The sequence below is a fragment of the Rhinolophus hipposideros genome, assembly GCF_964194185.1.
Source record: "Rhinolophus hipposideros genome assembly, chromosome: 5".
Lineage (NCBI taxonomy): Eukaryota > Metazoa > Chordata > Mammalia > Chiroptera > Rhinolophidae > Rhinolophus > Rhinolophus hipposideros.
The window spans coordinates 22385235-22401745 of record NC_138051.1 but is presented as its reverse complement, the minus strand read 5'-3'; the positions used below and the strand labels follow the sequence as shown (position 1 = coordinate 22401745).

At 35.0% G+C, this 16511-nt stretch overlaps 1 protein-coding gene across 1 annotated transcript in view; it reads left to right on the top strand.

The window, feature by feature from the left end:
- The window catches only part of SCFD1 (sec1 family domain containing 1), a 91893-nt gene continuing 75382 nt past the window's right edge, over window positions 1-16511 (top strand). Inside the window, exons 1-6 of the mRNA XM_081047705.1 lie at window positions 1-106; window positions 4569-4639; window positions 6599-6687; window positions 8565-8655; window positions 13567-13689; window positions 14946-15033. Of these exons, the coding sequence (XP_080903831.1) occupies window positions 64-106; window positions 4569-4639; window positions 6599-6687; window positions 8565-8655; window positions 13567-13689; window positions 14946-15033 (505 nt within the window). The 5' untranslated portion in view covers window positions 1-63. The remainder of the gene's footprint in view (window positions 107-4568; window positions 4640-6598; window positions 6688-8564; window positions 8656-13566; window positions 13690-14945; window positions 15034-16511) is intronic.

Genomic DNA, 16511 nt, shown 5'->3' with positions numbered 1-16511 from the left:
AGCGGCGGTCACGTCATCTTCCGGCTACGCTGGCCAGCCTGGCAGTGGCTGGTGGGAGCCAACATGGCGGCGAGTGCAGCAGCAAGTATTCGCGAGCGACAAACAGGTACCTACTTATTTATCCCCTTCTCCCTGCGGTTTTGTGCCTGCCATGGGGATGTCCTCTTCCTCCGCTTATCACCCTCACTCGGTCGCAGTGCGTGCCCCTGGGCGACAGACCTCCACGACTTTAATCCAATTTTCGAAGCACCGAGAGCCCCTCCCCTTTTCGGTTTTTACGGAATAGATGCCTTTGACTTGAGAACTCGGCCCCTCATTAGTGCTGCAGAAGGCGCTTCGGGAATGGGCGGGTTGCCACGGTCCTGGTCTTGGCTCTTTCCTACTGGGCCTTGTCATCTTCATGACAAGATCTTGGCAAGATGACATTGCTTTCCTCCGTGTTGTCACCTATGAAGTCTCCGGGTTTGTTTCTGTGGGTGGTTCAGTTCTCTCCCATTTTCAATGTTGAAAGCGTTACATATTCTGGCACTTCCACCACTATTACAAAATTGAAGTATTGTCAAAGCAGCTGAACGTTCTGCTGCCACTTCTCTCCTTTGGACCAATCTTGTGGGGCTGCCTGAAGAGAAATGCCTGGTGATAAGGATTTTCCTTCTTCAGCTTGCTGGAATGGGACTGAAGAATAACAAAACAAATGAATTATTAGCTTTCCCATTTTAACTGACAAATTAATGTTTTAAAACTACGTATTAGCAGTTTCGTCTTCAGTAGAGCATGGTTATATAGCTTCCGTTTATACAGTGAAATGTAGTTTTAAAAAGGACATTTTTTTCCCCTTGAGCTTTGATATTTTATCCATCTTAGATATTTTTAGTTTTGCCGGATTTTTTTATGAACTTCTGATGACAACTTGCATTATACCTATTAGCTACAAACTAATGGTTTATACTTGTTAGTTAATTGTCTTGAAAGTTGACAAGCTATTAATTCTGAGGAGTGAATAGAAATAAGCCATCAAGAGTGTGCATTCTTGGAAGTTATGTCTCTTGTAATTATGTTATTTTACATATAAATCTGAATAGGAAAATAATTAATTACAATTAATATGACCTACAGAAGGGATTTTGGCTGTGCTTGATTCCTGCCTTTGGAATTCAAAGAAGAAAATTAACGACAGATTTCAATCTAATAATGATGCAGTGCATATCTCATGAGTCGTTCTGCTTTTCCCAATAGATGACTTTGTATAATCAATCAGATTAAGTCAGACATAACTTCAATATGTGAAAGTCCAAATAAGAGTTGGGGAGTACCAGCCATTCATTTTACCTGTGTAAGCAAATAGAAGCCCCACTTAACTTAATGAAGCTCAATGAATTAGGTCATACTGTATATTAAAATAAAGAAAATAATGTGTGAAGGAAGACGTTACCAATATAAAGGAGCTTTTTGAAAAATGAAATTTGGTGGTAATTTTTATATGCAGAAATTTGTAAAATTTTAAATCTAGTAGTATAATTTTGATTTCTGTGGAAATAAACTTCATTATAGCAAGATTTCACATCGTTACTAGATAGTTTGTGCCAGATTAATCATTTATCAAATTAGTACTCTAGTTGAGTTCTGTCTTATTTTTAGAGAAAGGAAAACCCATTTATATATGCTATAGTAGCAGAAGGTTATAGTTGTAAAAGATTAACTTTTTGACCTCACCCTGATGCCTGTTGAGAATGTTTTGGGAAATGACTCACAATCAATTCTCAAATATTGTAGGCAGAATTCTGTTACTATTATTCTTCATGCATATTTCTCTGTTGCAGGTTCTTGCACAACCGTCCCACTTCTCAACATCAGAGAGCCGCAGATCAACTGCTTTCTCTCTTGTGATCTCATGTAGCCTCTTGGTTTTAGGTACTCTCTATATACTTAGGATTCCCAAGTTTATATCTCCAGCCTGACCCTCTCCTCTGAACTCAGTCTATCCCGTATCAATTACTGGCAACTCCATCCTTGTGTTGCTCAGATCAGAAACCTTGAAGATTTTTTTTTACTTCTGTCTTCCATATCCCTCATTAGGTCTGTCCGTAAATCTTGTCAGCTCTACTCTGAAGATATTTCCAGGATCTGACCGTTGTCATTGCTGTCACTCAGGTCCAAGCCACCATGAATTTCTGCAGTAATTGCCTATTTGGTTTCCTTGTTTTTACATCCCTGTTCTTCATTTTTCTTCACACAGTACTCAAATGTCACATATTTGCTCAGAACCCTCCAACTGCTTCCCGTTTCTATCATGGTAACAGCCGAAATGACCTTACGGTGATCTACAAGGCTCTATATGACCTGATACCCACTTAACTTTTGAACTGGCTCCCTGTTGCTCTCCCATCTCCTTGAACACACCAGAGTGTTCCCCCTTCAGAACGTTTGTATCCATTTCCTCTATCTGGAATATTCTTTCAGAGATATCTGTGGCTCACTCCCTCACTTCCTTTAGGTCTTTACTCAACTGTTGCCTTCTCTGGAGGCCTTTCCTGACTACTATATTTAAAATTACACCACAGCTCCCTCTCCTCCCTTCCCTTCCTTGTTTTCTCCATAGCACTTATCATGATCTCACGTACCGCATGTTTTACTTATTTTGTTGTCTTTCTCTCCCAACTAGAATGAAAACTATTTGAGGATAGGTAATTTTTGTTGAGTCAGTTTTGTTTAGTGCCAACAGCTAGAGCAGTGTCCAGCAGATGGTAAACACTCGTTAAACATTTGTTGAATGAATAGTAAATATAGTTGAGTATATAGCGAATGAGTGAAGAAAACTTTCCAAGCAAGGGTAAAACTACTTTAACCAAGTCTGGGACTGTGGAGAGTATGTTCAGGTTTAATAAAGAAAACTAGTTTGTCTTTTCAGTTAATAGCAATGGTTTAAGCCTTTGGGGAATTACTCTGATAAAAGTGAAATTACATTCTTGTGTGTTATTTGAACACAGGCTTGTACTTTACTAACAAATCCACTGGGTCAGAATCCCTATTAAAAGTTAGCGAGGCTCAATGTTGAAGATATTCATCTAGATGGGGCTGAGAAGGCAAATGCCTGCTCTTACTGACTCTTTCTTTAGCTAAGGCCGCCTCTGGAGAACACCGTACATCTGGGGCTCCCATGCAGCTCGGGCTGTGCTCTTCCCGGTTGTCTTCTGTCAAGAGTGTGACAACTGTTCCTAGAAATAAGATTTTTCTCTCTTGGGCCACGAGTGCCAGGGTGGTGGTATGTGTGTTGTCTGGAGGTGGGAGGAAGAGCTCTTCTAAAGCAGGGTGGGAGAGTTAATCCTGGAGCACCTTCTATGCCTCCTGTGTTATTTCAGTTTTAAGTACCAACATGGTTTTTTTTTGTTTATGTATTTTTTATGTAATACCGTAACACCTGTGAGCTTCTGCAGTAGGTGTGAATTAGTCTTGGCAATGTGTGTTATTGGCTGGGCATTAGGTACTAGCATTTTACCAAAATAACATGTCTCTATGTACACACACATAAAGATGCAAATATATCACTGAAGTGTGATTTCTTATTTTACCTGCCTCAAGAAACAAGCATTTAATGGAAGTTTTTCTAGTGAGTGACTATCTTATACATTGATACACGGGTGATTTGAGTATTACATAATTCTCTGGTAGGAGTTGGCCTTGTAGATTATTCTGTATTACTTAATAAAGCCTAATCAAAATGCTTTTAAAAATCAACCAAGTAGATTTTAGTTTTGCCAGTCTTTCAAAAATTAAATCACCTAGTGAGTACTCTCCCTTGAATATTTGGCCATCTCAACTTCACATAGAAGTATATTGAGATTTTAATTTTCCTTAGAAAGTATATGAGAGTGCTATATCACACAAACAGATGTGCAATAAAAAACACAAAGTAGTATAACATATAGACCATAACTGGTGTGATTTTAGAAATTGTGTATTTCTTAGCAGGGGTTTTCAGTTATCAACTATATATCTATGAGAAATTCTCACTTTTTCCGTGAGCATATATTAAGCAATATAACTTCAGTGAATCTGACAAGATAAATTGGTCCTAAAATATACTCCAAGATAACTAAAAAAAATAGACCTGCTGTATGAAGAATTTGTACATGAACTAATTAAATATATCATAGGTAATTTTGTTTGTAGAAACACTGCTCTTAATCTGCCTTCAGCCATGCAGTACAACAGCACCCGTTATCTACTGAGGCAAGTTCATGAGTGACAAAATTTCTTTTTGCATATATATAAAATGTAGTGTGGGATTGTCAGAGAGATGAAAAGGCTTCTTTGTGAACTTTTTTCACATTTTCATCTAGGGACAGATGCCTATTATATTTAGAAAATCTCAAGTACATTCCAGTTAGCCATCGATGCTTTGCTCTTACAAGTCTGACCCTACTTCCACACATCCAGTCCTTTGATTAATCAGTTTTATTAGAATGATTTGTGCATTTTGTTTTGAGGTACTAAGTAATAAATATCGGGGGAAAAGTGAAATCCTGAAAAACAGTGGTAATATTTAATGAGGCTATTTTCATTTCCAGCGGCTTTGAAACGGATGTTGAATTTCAACGTGCCTCACGTTAAAAACAGCACTGGAGAACCAGTGTGGAAGGTAAGAGAGTATTTTAATGGGTAACTATTTTCTCAGCCCTTATTGGAGGGAATTTTTTGTTAATACTGAATAGTAGCACATTTTAGTTGTAATGCATGAATTTTTTATTTAACATGGCTTCTTAATGTGAGTCTTTTTGATAAACATTTTATGGAGTGCGACAAGCAATGATAGTAACATTCATCTAGGACAGGGGTGTCCAAATATTTTTCAACGTTTTTTACCAAGGGCCAAATGCAGTAAAATTCACAAACAGCTGGGCCACTCACTCAAGGTGAAGTACGTATTGGCTCACCTGGTTTATTTAAGTAAACTAAATATATTTTTGGAATTTGCTGCGGGCCAATTAACAATGGATTGCGGTCCTCAGTTGGCCCGCGGGCCACAGTTTTAACACCCCTGATCTAAGGAATCCAGGTAATGTCTTGGGTGGGACCTCACTGATAGATCTTTACTCTGGTTGATGTTTTGTTCCTTAGCTTTGCAAGTTCAGAATTTAGATCTTTCAGGCTTGCTCAGTGTTAGTCAGACTCAGGAGACAGTGCATTATAACCAACTCTTGAGAGAGTGATCTGTAAACCATAATGCCACTTTATTCATTTATAATCTATCAATTATCAGTAAAACTATTAATTGGACCAGAAAGCAATCTGTAATCTTTCTCCTTTGAGAAATGCTGGAGAACCTTTAAAAATTCCTGTTCTTGGAGCACCTTCATTCTAAACTTCATGCTCACTCTAGCTCTTTCTTCAAAGTGATTATAATATAGTTGATTAGGTTTAAACGTATTAGGTTTAAACGTATATTTGATTAGGTTTAAATTCTCTTGTTAGGAATTGAGAACAGGTCGACTTGGTTACAATTTGGGGTATTTCCGAAACTCTCTGGGTTAACTCTAAAGATGGTAAAAGTCATCTATATTGAAAGCATAGTTGAAACTTCAGCGTGTCCCCTAATTTTCCCCTTCCTTCCTCTTTATTTTGTGGGCATCTTTTTATTGCCCCTTGCATAAACTATACTTGTTTATTGTTTCCAAAGCGTAGATTGAGCTTTTGAATTATATAACTTGAGAATTTCTTGGATATAGATTTGTATCAAATTCTTTCCTACCATTTATATATCACAAGATTAATAATGCAGATATATTAAAGAGGGAAGGCTTGTGAGGGATACAACATCTAACCTCTTATAACTAGAGTAGGAAGATTTTTAGCTTTTCTGAAGGAAATGCTGGCATTCAAGAAAACCATGTTTTTATGATAGCATGTTTCATTCTCATTGCAATTTATTACTCCATAAAGAATTATTGAGATGGTTCTGAAAAACACTCGTGGAATTTTCTCTTTTATTTGCCTTAACTAAAACTAATTTTGAGTTAGAAGATCCAATTAGAGTTCTTACTATTCCTCAAATGTGTTATAGTTATTATACTTTTAGAATGTAAGTACATGTGACAGAATAAGGTGAGCAAGTACTTTTTAGGGACTTGTTTTAAAATGAGTTTCTTGTTAACCTGAGATGTTTAAATTACTAAATTGTCTTTACAGGTTTGGAACTTGTTATGCATTAGGCTTGAGAGTAACTAATTTTTACTTTTCTGTTTTTAGAAAGGATATATGTAAACTGGGTAAGGGGGTATATGTGAGTTTGCGGTATGTTCAGAGTCCTTTATTATAACTTAAGTATATTTTTTAACCTAGTAAAAGTATTCTATAAGAAGAAATTTATACAATTAGTAATTTGTTTTAGCCTAAGTAATAATGCTTTTAAGAATAGATTACTACATGAATGCACATTTTGGTAAAAAATGATGGAAAATATTAAATTGAGGTAAGTATAAGAATTCAACATACATGATTTATTAAAATAAAATGTACTTTAACATTGTCTTGCTATGGGTCTGTATTAATTGTTCACTGATAATGATGTTTAAAAAAACACTTTTTTTTTTTTAACCAGGTGCTCATTTATGACAGATTTGGCCAAGATATCATCTCTCCCCTGCTGTCTGTAAAAGAGCTGAGAGACATGGGGATCACTCTGCATCTGTGAGTTTTAACATGTTTTTCATAATAGCATTTGTTTTCAAATACATTGTTAAAGATTTCTTTGGCCACCCTGAAATAAAATTATTAAGGGGCATTTAAAAAGGAAATAATGTTGTGACAGTATTTTTATAGAACAACATATTTTCCCCTTCTTTTATTCAACCCTTTACCTTTGAAGTTAAAAATAATCCTCAGTCAGTCAAGGTAATGACTGTATGAGATGTCAGAAGGGTAGTAGATTGGGGGAGAGAAGTTATTACTTTGTGAGGTGTATAAATGTCTAACTGATACATTGTTTTATACACCTGAAGCTAATAATAAATAAATGAAAATTGTAATATTCAATATATGCCAATAACAAAAGATGAATATAAGTCACGTTTGACTTCTGCGATTACAAGAGATGCTCAAAGTGGTTACCATCAGCGTAATTTTGATACAGTTTATCCTTTCTTAAAAATAAAAAAAATAAAAATAATAAACAATCCTCAGTCTGAGGCTTTCTAATTTTAGAATTTAAATTTTCTCTCTTGTGTCTTTTCCTACAGACTGGGTTAGTTCTTACGTGAAGGAAAAGAACTGGTTGTCTTAAGCTCTCTTCCAGTTCTAAAAATTTTTTATTCTTTTAATTTAAGTATACTTTTTAAAAGAGGAATGTCTAAATTAGTTTACCATTAATGTGAAAAATTTAAATAACTATGAAATAATGTTAATCACGTTATGAGGCTATCTATGTTGTTTAATTACTGAATTTATTTGATTATATTACATCTGATATGTTTGATAAATAAAACAAATTGCATGTGCCTCTTTCACTCTTTTTTATTAAAATATTGTACATAAAAGGATATACGGAGGGTGTCAAAAAATATACACATTTTAAGAAAGGAAGAAACTATTAAAATTATAACACAATGAATGACGCTAGTATTCATTTGATTAATGCAATCTTTTGAGCGAACGGCATACTACACATTACTACAGGAATTAATTCAACTTTGAAAAGTAATACATTGGTAGCATTTCTTAAAATGTGTACATTTTTTTGGCACCCCCGGTATGTAGGAGATTGTATATAGACTATTGCTTATAGAAGGATGACTAGAATATTGTAGAAATATTAGATTGGTGCAAAAGTAATTACGGGTTTTGCAATTATTTTTGCACCAACCTAATAGAATGTTAGCCATATTTCCTGATATAAGCATGGTAAAATCTTAAAATGAAAAAGACATTTTGTGATTTGATATTAAGTATTTGAATGAATGTACTCCCTGAATTACAAAAAGAGAAAACTTTCAAGTGATAAAAAATACCTTCAAGATGTTTAGATGATCTCTTGTGCGTTCTCTTATGAAGCAATACATACAAAAAACATGTTATCTTAGTTTTAAGGAAGCATTTATATACCTTCATTTACAATATATATTTGATTGTGGTTAAATTTTTTCATTGCTTCTAAAGACTTTTTCAGCTTTCTGTTTTTCCCCTCTTGAACAACTTCACCCTCCTCCCACTCATCTCCCCTGATCACATTTCTGTGAAAAATGGGGGGAAAAATTGATTTTGAATGTACTTTATTTCTCATTCAAGGAGAGTATCGGTAGAGGAAACTGACCATACGAAGTATTAAAAGTAAGGCAATTGGAATAAAAGAAATGAAGACTAAGAAGAAATTAGGATCTTACTAATAAATAATGTTAACATTGCTGTAAGGAGAAAGCTGGGTTAAATGAATAATTGCAGCAAGAGCTTTTAGAGTACTGGTTACTGTTCTTGAGCTGGTGAGCTCCTAGTTTGAGAAATACTGTGTTACGCTATCTTTTTAGGTAAGTGACTAAGTAAAAAGTGACCTTTATATTCTTTATGACTCCTAGGCTTTTGCACTCTGACCGAGACCCTATTCCAGATGTTCCTGCAGTGTACTTTGTAATGCCAACTGAAGAAAATATTGACAGAATGTGCCAGGTAATCGGAGTTCTTATTTTTCTGACTCTTGAATATGGAAACAGACTTTTTTTCCAAAAAGAAAATTCTTAGATGTCCAGTGTGAAAAATCAGAGATTCCCTTACCCAATTTGTTTTTTCAGACTGTCTTTGAATTTGAAATGCTGGACTGAAAGGTTAAAAATTTGGGGTTGAAGAAGCATATTGATTATGAGTGAGTCGGCTTTTAAAAAAACAGAAAACCTAACTATATAGCTTTGAAAATAGGGTTTTATTTTTCTAAGGTAATAGGAAGCTTGGGAGCAGGAAGTCTAAGCTAGTACAGCAGCTCTGTAAGGTAATCAAATACTCAGGCTCCTTACATCTTTGATCTGTCATCATTAGTTTGTTGATTTTCATTGTCTTGCTTGTTGCTTCATGGATGCAAGGTGGCAGCTGCCAGCTGTAGGCATCACATCTGTGTTCAAGGCAAGAGGAAGTGGAAAATGGATGTCACCCGACTTCATTTTGGTCAGGAAAGCTAAGCTTCCCAGAAACTCCCAGAAGACTCATGTGTCTCACTGGGTAGAATTAGCGTGAAGGAAGACTAAAAAAGTTAATATTTAGATAAGTGTATTGCCACCCAAACAAAATCTGGTTTCTTTTAACAAGGAAGAGGGGGAAAATTGATATTGGATAGGTAGCTAACAGTGGCTGCCACAAACCACAAGTATCTTTACTTGTTATTGACTGTTGAATCAAGTTACTAATTAAATTGTTGGGCATAAACCCAACTATGTCATTTTTAAAAGAGGTACATTTTTCAATTCCTTCCTCTTCCGTTTTTTAAATAACAGCTTTATTGAAATATAATTCACATACTGTAGAATTCACCCATATAAAGTGTTCAGAGTACATAGTGGTTTTCAGTATATTCACAGACTTGTGTAGCCATCACTATAATCAATTTTGGAATAATTTCATCTCCTCAACTGTTACATCCCCCGTCCCCCATTCCTCAACCCCCATCCCTGAGCTACGTTTTGTTTCTATATATTTGCCTATTCTAGATATTACAAATGAATGGAATCATATAGATGGTTTATTGTATCTGGAATTTTAGCATGTTTTCAAGGTTCATCTGTATTGTAGCACACATATCCATACATCATTCCTTTTTGAATTATTATTGCTGAATAATAATACTCCATTGTATGAATGTGAGGTATGATTAAACAATACAATGAATGTTTAAAAAAATAATTATTATAGTAAAAGACCCATTGCCACTAATCCTCTTCAAAATAACTCCCCCTCGCTTCAAACACACTTATCCGATCATTCTTGCTACTTTCTGAAGCAGTTCTGGAAGTCCTCTTTCCTGAGTGTCTTTAGTTGAGTTGGCTGTGTCTACCTTGATGTCCTGAATCATTTTGATTTCTGGGGAAGAGCCAGAAGTTGCACGGTGCCAGATCCAATGAATAAGGTGGATGAGAACACACTAAGGTTTTTATTTGACAGAAATTGCCATACCTGAAGTGATGTGTGACACGAAGCGTTGTCATGATGGAGGATGATTTATGGCACACTTTAAAGCACATCATCTCTCAACCGTAGCTCACACCGGACTGACTGCACAGAACAAGTTGAAACTTAATTACTAAGTTACTAAGTAACTAAGTAACTGTTACTAAGGTCCGATGTGCTGCTTCCCATATTGAAGATCCCTGCCTTTCCATTGGGTGGCACTCGGCAGCAGCATCCACCATATTTTGTGATTACAACGGAAAGGCTTCTGGTACAGCAATTTCTGTCAAATAAAAACATTATGGTGTGTCCTAATCTACCTTATTCATGGGATCTGGCACAGTGTGACTTCTGGCTCTTCCCCGAAGTAAAAGTGACCGTGAAAGGTGAATGTTTTGAATCGATTCAGGACATCAAGGCAGCCACAGCAACTCAACTAAAGACATGAAAGAGGACTTCCAGAACAGCTTCAGAAAGTGGCAAGAATGATGGGATAAGTGTGTTCCAAGCGAAGGGGAATATTTTAAGGGGGATTAATGGCAATGTGTCTTTTACTGTAGTAAATTTTTTTTAAATTTAAACATTTACCGTATTTTTTTCATCACATCTCGTATGCCCAATTTTGTTCATCCATTTATTAGTTGATGGGTACTTGGGTTTTTTCCACCTTTTGGCTATTATGAATAATGCTACTATAAACATTTGTATACAGGTTTCTGTGTAGACATGTGTTTTCATTTCTCATATGCCCATAAACACCTAGGAGTGGAATTGCTGGGTCAAATGATAACTCTATAGTTAACCTTTTGAGGACTGCCAGGCTATTTTCTGAAGTTTTTGTGTCATTTTATATTTCTTCCAGCAGTATATGAGGGTTTCAGTTTCTCCATATCCTTTCCAGTACTTTTTATTATATGACATTTTGATGGTAAACATCCTAGTAGGTATAAAGAGGTATCACATTGCAGTTTTGATTTGCGTTTCCCTGATGACTAATGATATTAAACATCTTTTAATATGTGCTTATTAGCCATTTCTGTATCTTTTGGAGAAATGTCTAATCTGATCCCTTGTTCAGTTTTTAACTTGGTTGTCTTTTCATTGCTCAGTTGTTAGAGTACTTTACATATTTTGGATACTAGACCCTTATCAAGTATATTATTTGCAAATATTTTCTCACATTTCGTGGGTTTTTTTCACTCTTGATGGTATCCTTTGGAGTACAAAAATTTTCAGTTTTGATTTTAAACTTAATTTCAGTTTAAATTTAATTTAGTTTCTTGTACTTTTGGTGTCATATTTAAGGAATCATTGCCAAATCTGTGTTTTCTTCAAAGATTTTTATATATGGTATGAGGTAAGGTGTTTAATTTCATTTTTTTGCATGTGACTATCCAGTTGCCCCAGCATCATTTGTTGAAGGGATTATTCTTTCTCCAATGAACAATCTTGGAAGATTTGTCAAAAATTAATTAACAATGGATACATTGGTTTTATCTGGATTCTCAGTTCTATTCCATTAACCTTTGTCTGTGCTTATGCCAGTACCGTACTGTCTGTCTTGATTATTCTTGCATTATAGCACATTTTAAAAGTAGGAAATTGAGTTCTCCATCTTTGTACTTTGTTTTTAAGATTGTTTTAGCTTTTCTGGATCCCTGAATTTCCATATTAATTTTACAGTTAGCTCATCAGTTTCTATAAGGTTCTGAGTTTCTACGGTTCTGAGAAGGGATTGCATTGAACCTGTCGATCAATTTGGAGAGTGTTCCCATCTTAATAATAATACGTTTTCTGATCCATGAACATGCAGTATCTTTGCATTCATTTAGATCTTTAATTTTCAATAATGTTTTGTAGTATGCAGAACATATGTTTTGCACTTCTTTTGTTAAATTTATTCTTGGTATTTTTAAGGCTATTGTGAATGGAACGGTTTTCTTAATTTCATTTTTAGAATTGTTCATTGCCTGTGTATAGAGTACCAGTTGACTTTTATATATTGCTTGTATCCTGCAACCTCGCTCAGCTTCTGTGTTCTTTTGAAATGTGTCCATCATTCTTTGACTGCTTCTTTACTTTCTGACACAGTAAGATATTCCAGTCTGATCTTGTGCTTTCTCTTCCCTGGCCCAAGTTTCAGCCATTTGTCTAAAGAGCCCTGGTGGTTTTTTGTAGAGAGTAGTATTTAAAAATCAGCATCTGGGCATTAGGTGTAATCATTGGTGTTTCCCCGAAAATAAGACCTAACCGAAAATAAGCCCTAGCATGATTTTTCAGGATGACATCCCCTAAACATAAGCCCTAATGCGTCTTTTGGAGCAAAAATTAATATAAAACCTGGTCTTATTTTCTGGGAAACACAGTACTAGGGTGTCACAGTTCTTAGGCCCTCTCAATGGACAGAACTAGGAAATATATGTATATACCTGTACACACACTTTTATGTCTATATCCTATAAACCTTCCTACTTACCTCTCTAGACAGATGACCTCCAAAACTGTTTCAGTTCGGAAATACAGGATTCATTCTAGTTCTTCCTGTTTCCCTTTATAAATTTGTAACTTCTTTCTCTGACAATGAAAAACATGGCTCTCAGTAGCCTCAACATATTTACTCATTTTCTCAGTCCTTTCAATTCTCAATCCTTTAATGAATATCTCAACCTTTATGGGACCACTGCCCTGCTTAGCCACCTTCCTCACACAGGCTCCAGCTCCTCAGTTTTTCAGAGATTTCAACATCTCTGAAACCGGATGCATCTTAAAATTGATGGTGTATTACATATTTTATTGGCCACATTAATTATTTCTTGCTGTTACATAAATAATGGTGCCTATTAGAATCAACAGTATTTTAGATTTGAAGAAATATGATCATTTAGCAGTCTCTTTGCCTGGACTTTAAGAAAGTAAGTAAATTTGATTTAAGAATTTGTATATCTTAACATTACTTTTGGATGATTGAGAGGGAATTCTGGAATTAGTCATTGGAATTGTAACATGTCTGTGTACAGTGACAGAGGTTTATGTATCACATGATCAGAGCAGTAGAAGACAGTATCTTCTGTCAACTATAATAAGCATTTTACTATATGAGAGCCGCTTCTAGATACTTTTAAGAAAAATATACATGCTATTTCAAAGCAGTTTTGTGAAATACTGTAATAGAATTTTATTGATCATATAATTAATATCAACTTAATTATTAAAATATATATCATTTATATCTGGTAACCAGGTAACCAGTACTTTTTCATAGTTTTGTTCTCTTAGGATACGTTTTTTGATGACCATTTATATAAACTGTCCTTTTAAATGTGTATATTATCCTTCAAAGCCTTGCTCTAGTAGTATCTAAAAGATTTCTGTTTGTGATCATCCTTTATACTATCCTGTAAGAGTGAAGTATTCATTTATTTATAGGATCTTCGGAACCAACTCTATGAATCATATTATTTAAATTTTATTTCTGCTATTTCAAGAAGTAAACTGGAAGATATTGCAAATGCAGCATTAGCGGCTAGTGCAGTAACACAGGTAGCCAAGGTAAGAGATTTTGGTTGGCTGATGACATTTTGTAATGTAAAATTTAGTAATAATTCTGAAACCTGTTACTCGACATAGGTGTCTAATTTTCAAAGGACCAGAACCACCTAAGAAATATTTAGACTCACTCCTTTCAGAAACAGATCTGATAATGTAAATTGTCTTCAACTTGACCTAGGCAAAATAAACCAAACTAAAAGAACCTAATTCAGTGAACTTGAAAGACAAAAATAAAAAGCTGAATCAGTTTTTGTTTTAGGCTTGGATTTGTGTAATCTTTTTAGCTCATCTTACAAATAGTTTGACAGTTGTGTTGCCATAAATTATACTCAAAATATGTTTACATTGTTTTATCTATAATTACTATATTCACTATATTTTATCTATAATCGCTATATTCACCACACTATCTCATGATCTTTTCTTGCTTAGGAGAGAGGATCCAAATAAGCCATGCTGCATATTATAAGAAAAATAAAATTCACAACAGGCCAGCAATTTTACATCATAGCCTCAGGTTCAGCTTAGTTATAAATAAAGATGTAAAACAGATTATAGCCCTGTTGTACCCTGTGCTTCTGGAATTTAGACAATATATAAATGAAAATTCTGGGGAAAGATAGAGGGCAAATAAAGTTTTAAACGATCGTGCATTTACGTAACCATTTTTTCCCACTGATAGATTTAGATAGTCTACTACTACTTCTGATTATTGAGGCTTATGTGTTAATGTTGTGGCTCTTCCAAAATTTATTGCTTTTACATAAAATAATAGGAATGATTTTCAATTTGTTTAACTGAATTTAACATATTTCAAGTAACTTCTTAATTTGTCTCCTAATTTGCCCTTCCAGAGATCTACTATAATTTTTCATGGTAGAAAAACAGTTGCCATGACTTTCTTAGGAAAGTGTGGTTAAAATGACTATAAAATTTTTAATTGTGCTTTCTCTTCAAAGTTAATATCCATTTCCATCTCAACCACAATTTAAAAAAAGTTTTTATATCATCTTAAACTTTCTTTTCTGAAAATGTTACTCTCCTCCTTGATAATTTATTTCCCAAAAACTTGTTTTTATTGCTTTTTAATATTAACTCCTTATTTTTGCCCAATTAGGCAGTCTGCTACATGGTATAATTTTTAGTTATTAAATGTAATCATAATTTTTCCATATTTGCCATTGGTACATTAAATCAAACTAAATGTGCTTTAAATATTGTAAAATTGATTTGTAAACCTTTTCTTTTGTTTCCAGGTTTTTGATCAATATCTCAATTTTATTACTTTGGAAGATGATATGTTTGTGTTATGTAATCAAAATAAGGAGCTTGTTTCATATCGTGGTATGTAAAAATGGGAGTATTGGAATTCATTGTTAACAAAATGCATGGTGTACTGTTAAAAAAAAAAAATGAACGTGTGTAGAGCACTCCAAAATCAGCTTTGTTTACAGCAGTAGAACTGTGTAAGATTTTTAAAAGCACACAAGGGACACAAATCTCAGACTGTATTCTGTCACATATAAACAACACTTAATAAACCTATTTTGTAAGTTCAATGAAGTACCAATTCTCTGACGTTTTAGGTACCTCATTGAAACTTGCATGATTGGTTCACTCATGGCAAGTAAGACAATATTTTAGTAGTAAGATTCAGTTAATCTTCTGATTATGGAGTACTTTGATCCTTGGACAAGAACAAGTTACTTTGCTTCTTTGTGCTTTAGTTTCGTCATCTGTAAAATGGAAACAATAATACTATCTACCTCAGAGACTTTTTGTGGGCATTAAAGGGTTAGTGTGTGTAAAATGCCTGGAAAAGTTTCTGGCACATGTTAAGCACTCAGAGAAGTTTGATTAATATTGCTATTTGTTAACATCAGACAACGTATTAATAGATATTCATACACTTCCACATACACACCATATTTTATTGTCTATATTTTTTTTTAGTAAAAACATTTAACATGAGATCTACACTCTTAACACTCTAAAGTGTACAATAAAGTACCCTCGTAACATTTTAAAGTGTACAATAAAGTGTAACAGATATCTAGAACTTACTCATCTTAACTGAAATTTTATGCCCATTTATTAGTTATGTTGAATATTTTAAAGAAAATTGCAGACTATAGAAGATGTGATTAGCCAATTAGGTGAAATAATCATTACTTTGCTACTTAAGGATTGAGATGTTTGGGGATGCCTAGAATTTCAGTGGTTGTTAAGTAGAATCCCCACTTAAGGGAGCATCTGGAAATGTGTAAGGAGAAAGTGTAAAGACAGGTTTTTTTTTTGTTTTTTGTTTTTAGGTTTTACTGGGGAAGGGGAACAGAACTTTATTGGGAAACAGTGTGTACTTCCAGGACTTTTTACCAAGTGAAGTTGTTGTCCTTTCAATCTTAGCCGTGGAGGGTGCTATTCAGCTTCAAGTTGTTGTCCTTTCAGTCTTAGTTGTGGAGGGCACAGCTCAGATCCAGGTCCAGTTGCCATTGCTAGGTGCAGGGGGCGCAGCCCACCATCCCTTGTGGGAGTCGAACCGGCAACCTTGTGGTTGAGAGCCTGCACTCCAACCAACTGAGCCATCCAGGAGGCAGCTTAGCTTAAGGTGCCGTGTTCAATCTTAGTTGCAGGGGGCAGAGCCCACCATCCCTTGTGGGACTCGAGAAATTGAACTGGCAACCTTATGGTTGAGAACCCACTGGCCCATGTGGTAATCAAACCGGCAGCCTTCGGAGTTAGGAGCATGGAGCTCTAACCACCTGAGCCACCGGGCAGGCCCTGTGTAAGGACATTTTTGATTGTCACAATTGGCAGGGCTG